Source organism: Protomyctophum bolini, assembly GCF_963924005.1.
Source record: "Protomyctophum bolini genome assembly, chromosome: 16".
Lineage (NCBI taxonomy): Eukaryota > Metazoa > Chordata > Actinopteri > Myctophiformes > Myctophidae > Protomyctophum > Protomyctophum bolini.
Window position 1 is genome coordinate 19,120,646 of NC_137877.1, and position 6,073 is coordinate 19,126,718.

At 47.4% G+C, this 6,073-nt stretch overlaps 1 protein-coding gene across 1 annotated transcript in view; it reads left to right on the forward strand.

Annotated features, from left to right (window-relative positions):
- Window positions 1–239: 239 nt before the first annotated feature.
- Window positions 240–6,073, forward strand: part of klf7b (Kruppel like factor 7b) — a 74,766-nt gene continuing 68,932 nt past the window's right edge. The window contains exon 1 of the mRNA XM_080785141.1: window positions 240–1,037. Coding sequence (XP_080641267.1) covers window positions 936–1,037 — 102 coding nt within the window. The 5' untranslated portion in view covers window positions 240–935. The remainder of the gene's footprint in view (window positions 1,038–6,073) is intronic.

Sequence of the window (6,073 nt, forward strand, 5' to 3'; positions counted from 1 at the left end):
GTGGTGGTGGACTGGTGGTGGTGGGCGGGGGGGGGGGGGGTCTTGTTTCCATAGGACCGGCATGAACGCTTGTTTCTCTCGCAACGTCTGGCAACGCTTCCCAGGCGCTCTCCTGTGCTTCTTCTTGCAGTGGCAGTATAGAGTGACCCCCCCCTCCCTCCCTCCCTCCCTCTCCAATCATCCATCCATCCACACTGACTGCTGCCTGCCTGCCTGCAGCCTGGAGTCTGGTCCCGGAGAGGAGGAGAGGAGCGGAGCGCTGTCTGCATGCATGGGAGAGACAGACAGGGAAAAACAACACGCCGGAATTTTTCTTTTGCAAGATTCCAATCTGCCAAATGCGGAAATAGATGGACGTTTTTCTGCTTGTTTTTGAAGTCCTTCCTTCCTTCCTTCCCCCAGACATCCAGCCAGCCTGCCCAACCTGGCAACCCTACTACTATATCCTGACCAATGCTGCACTTCTATCTAAAGTAAAAGAAAAGACGCGTGTTTGGTGTGGCGTGTGTGTGTGTGTGTGTGTGTGAGTGAGTGAATGAGTGAGTGACAACTGGACTGGCGTAGCGGATTTCTACAACTATTTTTTTTTCTTCCTTCCTCTATTCGTCAATTTGTATTGTGGTTCTTTTCAAGCGCTCATCTTTGTGTTTATGCTTTGGGAGAGAGGAGGAGGAGGAGGAGGTGGAGGCAGCAAGCAGGACTTTCAGGTGCACGCCACGCACGGAGGCAATAATAGTAGTAATCATAAAACTGATAAGCGTGGATCTCAGCTGTTATCGCTTTAAAATCACACCGCGTGTGTGTGTGTCTTTTTTTTGGAGGGGGAAGTGCGTTTCTTTCCTGTGGATTCTTCTGTGGGACTTTGTCGCGTTTTTTCACACAGATATATATATTTTTTGTGTGGTTCCCCCCCCCCTTCTCAACTTCGTATCAACATGGACGTGTTGGCGAATTACAGTATTTTTCAGGAACTTCAACTCGTGCATGACACTGGCTATTTCTCGGCGATGCCTTCCCTGGAGGAAAACTGGCAGCAGGTGAGAGACATTATTATTAATTAAAGCTGATTTATTTTTACTTTATTTTTGTGATAGCCTATCTTCATTTTTATTTAACTCTCTTCTGTTTATAACTGCTGCGGAGCAAGCCTCACAGTTACAGTGAGTGAGTGTGTGCGTGTGTGAGCGACATTATTATTATTATTTATTTCGTATTGAGCTGGTGGTTGGTGAGTGAGTGAGTGAGGAGGATGCACTCATTGCACTGTTTGGAGATGCGGCGCGCTCTCTCTCTCTCTCTCTCTCTCTCTCTCTCTCTCTCTCGCTCTCTCTCTCTCTCTCTCTCTCTCATCACATGCAGCACGGCATGGTTGCTTCAAGACGGAGACATTTAACTCTGAGAGTGTATAGTAACCTGGTAGTCGTGTATAAGCATTGAAGCAAATGGACCTCGTGCGTGCACATTTTCTTTTAGTTTTACACATGCACACACAACTCGCGCACTGACTCACACAAAACGCACACAGAACGACGTTTTACTTTGTAGGCTATATTAAAGAGCTTGACTTTCAGAGTTTCTATTCTAAATGGAAATTGCTGCTGCTGGGCCGGGCAAGCATGCAGCGTGGCAGGCTGGCTGGCGGTCGTGTTTGTGTGTTACCATAAAACACGTGTACGTGTGTGTGTGTGTGTGTGTGTGTGTGTGTGTGTGTGTGTGTGTGTGCGCGCGCGCGTGCGTGTGCGTGTGTGTGAGTGTGCGCGCGCGCGTGTGGAACATAACGTTCTGCATCGCAGGACCGAATGCGTAAAAGACGCGCCTGCTGTTTTAGCCGTTATCGATCTGATTGGGGCCGAAGCGGGGATGGATCGATGGACCAGTCTGTCGGTGCCTCTGTTTGGATTATCTCTAAATAATGTAATGGCAACCTCCTCCTGAGCACTCTCGCTCTCTCGCGCATGCACCCACGCACGCGAGGCACGTATGCGCGCGCCGGGGCTTAATTGCGCAGCATGTCAAATGCGATTTGGGTACAGGCGGTGGCAATTTGGGCTGGGAAGATGGACACTTGACTAATAGCAAGAGACTTGTTGTTAAATAATGTATCCATCTGCCAGATGAGCGAGTGTTTGAAGCCCCACCGGCCCGGACGACGGGGGTCCCGACTCCCGATAGCTCCATGCATTATGCATCAAAATGTGCATGTGACAAGAGACGTGTAGTGTGTGTGTGTGTGTGTGTGTGTGTGTGTGTGTGTGTGTGCGCGTGCGTGCGTGCGTATGCTGTGCGTGCATGGCCGAGTGCATGCGTGCAGCGCTTGTGTATAGGTCACTGCATGTACCATGCAGTCTACACTATATAGGCTACAATATGAAGTGACTGAGAGTTGGTGTAGGACCATAATTATGGATGTGTGATGGTGAAAACACATGATTTGACATTATTGCAGTGTTATTGACATGGATTGAGCCCTAGTGCATCACATGCATATTCATATTGACCAGATGAAGCCATCATCGTATACTACACGTCGCCTGGCAAGCGACATGGTGGTACGATTACACACATGGCACCAGACAGCCAACTTCCATCACCCACTTCCCTGCTCAGCCTGCTGGCTTACTGACACCAATTCAACAGCATTACAACTGCCTTAGATAACTCCAAGTGTGCTGTATAGACAGACAGACAGACAGACAGACAGATAGATAATGTTTTTAAAGCTGGTATGCAGGCATATACAGTACCTGCAGGGGTCCTAGCCCCTCCTATGCCCAGCTTTGTGTGTTTGTGCGTTACCACAATAGTGATGATTTGATTGACTGAGCACGGAATGTGATGTATGATGATGTTTGATGTTTCACTTTTGTGTATTTTTATATCAAAAGCCCATAAAGAAAATCCAATTTTTAATTACTTCCTGCATGTGAACGGAAACGTGATGCGTGATGACGTGTAGAGATACACATGAAGCTTGATTAAATTCACCTGTTTGATTCCCATATCTGCGCGTCCCGTCCAAACACAGCTGCTACTGATTACAGAAATCCTCCGTTTTTAATCTCATTCAAGATGACATCCAGACAGTGTATTACTCGGTTTAAACTTCAGCAGCACGCTAAAATATGTATCTGAAAACATAATAGGGTAAGAATAATCCATGAGCTTTTCTGCTTCTGTGACTTTGTTTACCAACAGATCTGCATCTGTGTGCACGCGTCGCAATAGCAGAGCTCCGTCCCATAGCCCGGAGGGATGCGACGTTCTGATTGGTTCAAATTCAATTGGTTTTCAGGGGGAAACTTCAAAATAAAATGCCCGTATTTTTCATTGCACCACACATTTAATATCATCATAGTCATTTTAAACATAGATTAGTACGTATAGGCTAATTAAAAAAACACCATCCCTGGCACCTTTTCAGATGGGGGTCCACAGGGTCAAATACTTGGGGGTCCTTGACTTGAAAAAGTTTGAGAACCAACCACTGTATTATTCTAAACATGGATACGTACGTTTTGGTATAGGTCAGTGTGTGTGTGTGTGTGTGTGTGCGTGTGTTGATGAGCGTCACGCTGCCATGTGTTCATACTGCAGGGAGACACAGCAGGGGGGCTACTGTACTGTGTGTGTGTGGGCGTGCGTTCATGCGCGTACGTGTGTTATGCGGAGGAAGAGACATTCCCGGCCATTCCCAACCCCTTGCATGTACACATTTTTCCCTCCTTCTGCTGCACCCCCCCCCCCCCTCTCTCTCACGCACACACGCACACACCACAAACACACACACACACACACACATGCATGGCTGGCGCGTGCTAATGGAAGGCTATGGTCTGGCAGAACTCATCCTGCCACTTTCCACAGTAATTGGCTGCTCGGCTGTCAGATAGAGAAACACAGATGCACGCTCGCTCACGCACACGCGCACACACACGCACACACACACACACACACGCACACACACACACGCACACACACACACACACACACACACACACGCACACACGCACCCACGCACAGATGGATGTGCATCATCTATCTGTCTTGACTGTCTTTGGATCATGGTTTCTGTCGTTGTTGTCTGCTGTAGCCTGCTCTGTCCATTTCTGTCAATTAGCACAGCTGTGACACACGCACTTACACACACACACACACACACACACACACACACACACACACACACACACACAGGCATGCACTCATGCGCGCACACACACAAAGTGTGTGTTTGCCTGCCTTTTCCTAATACGAATGAAAATAAAAGCCTCGATCGGTACTGAGGCCACCCTCCTCTTAACTCCTTTATCTCCCTTTCTCTCTCCTTCTCTCAACCCCTCTGTCTGTCTGTCTGTCTGTCTGTCTGTCTGTCTGTCTGTCTGTCTGTCTGTCTGTCTGTCTGTCTGTCTGTCTGTCTGTCTGTCTGTCTGTCTGTCTGACTGTCTGTGTCTCTCTCTCTCTCTCTCTCTCTCTCTCTCTCTCATTGGCTCTGACAACACGGTGCTGTGGTGTAATTGCTGCATCCTTACAGGTTTGTGTTAATGTGGGGGTTTGCTACGGGAGTGCATTAGGCATGTGTGCGTGCATGCGTGTGTGTGTGTGTGTGTGTGTGTGTGTGTGTGTGTGTGTGTGTGTGTTTTGCGATCTCACATCAGTCAGATCCTCCATTAGCAGCCAATAACCATGTCAATATGTGGTTTGTAAGAGAGAGAGAGAGAGCAGGGGATCTTCCTTTGTCATGTGAGTGATTCACACAGAATTTCAATGAAAGGCATGAATGACAGACAGAAAAAAAGAGGGAAGATGGCGGAGGAGAAGACGACCAGTGACTATGGAGAGAGAGAGATGAGGAGGGATGAGGCTCCTGGAAGGGTTGTGTCCTTAATCGAGTGAAGATCATCTCCTGAAATATTTACTCACTGCTGGAACACCAGCAAGAGAGCAAAGACAAAGAGAGACAGAACACATCCACGCACGTGCACACACACACACACATACACACACACACGCGCGCGCGCGCGCGCATGCACACACATACAAAGTGAAATACAGAGAGAGAGAGAGGCTGAGAAGATAGATTCTCTTTGACAATTTATTAGAAAGGACGCTCGCCGCCAACTGGGGGCTTTGGAAGCCGTCATAGGTGGAATAAGAAAAGTGTCTCTCTTCGTCTTCTGCCTGTCCTGCTGTCTGGCCTGATCAGAGCTGACAGGACAGGTGATACCTTGTCCCAAGAAACTCCCTGAGTAGTATACCCTTGGAATGAAAGCTAACTGAATGGAGCACTAAGTATCACAACTGTGCCTACACATCACTGAGAATGGGCTTAAAGACAGCATGGGTGGTAGCAGAGGTGTAGAGGATGGATGGATGGATGGATGGATGGAGGAGAGGGATACAGATGCTACTGAACTATGGATGGATGGATGGATGGAGGAGAGGGATACAGATGCTACTGAACTGACATAGTGAGATATACATCGCTGGTTCTCAAAGTGGAGTCGTTACAAGGGGTCAGGGTTAGGGTTAGCTAAATGATAGTTAGGAACCCTTACGGGTCTGTACACTGTAAGTGTACAAATGGTTCCATTTGTACACTGTAAGAGCTAAGTAAGTACTGATTTTACAGTTCCATGGCCTTATGCATTTCAAACTGGAGGTTCTTTAAATTGAAATGGTTGAGAATCACTGCTATAGCCATGTGAAATGCATTATAGTTGCTACGTACTACAGTATAACTGAAACCCACTCCTTGGTTGAAATAGCGCCATATATACCTCTTGAACCGTTTAGTTCAATAGTGTAGAGTCTGTAGACAAAATAAACACATGACCACATGGTGCTGGGGGGCAGGATGGTAATATTATTATAAATTGCTGATATTGAGAAATGCTTGTGGGACTGACATGCTCTGGTATAGCGGGCAGACAGCAGGATTATTATTTTCTTTAGATCGCAGTTCTTTAATTTCAGAATCATGCCATTATGTGGCATAAACTGGAACTGAAACTGCAGACAGTGAAATGCATTGCTACATAGAAAAGTTACAGGGAGAGTACGGACTGTGCCTACTGTG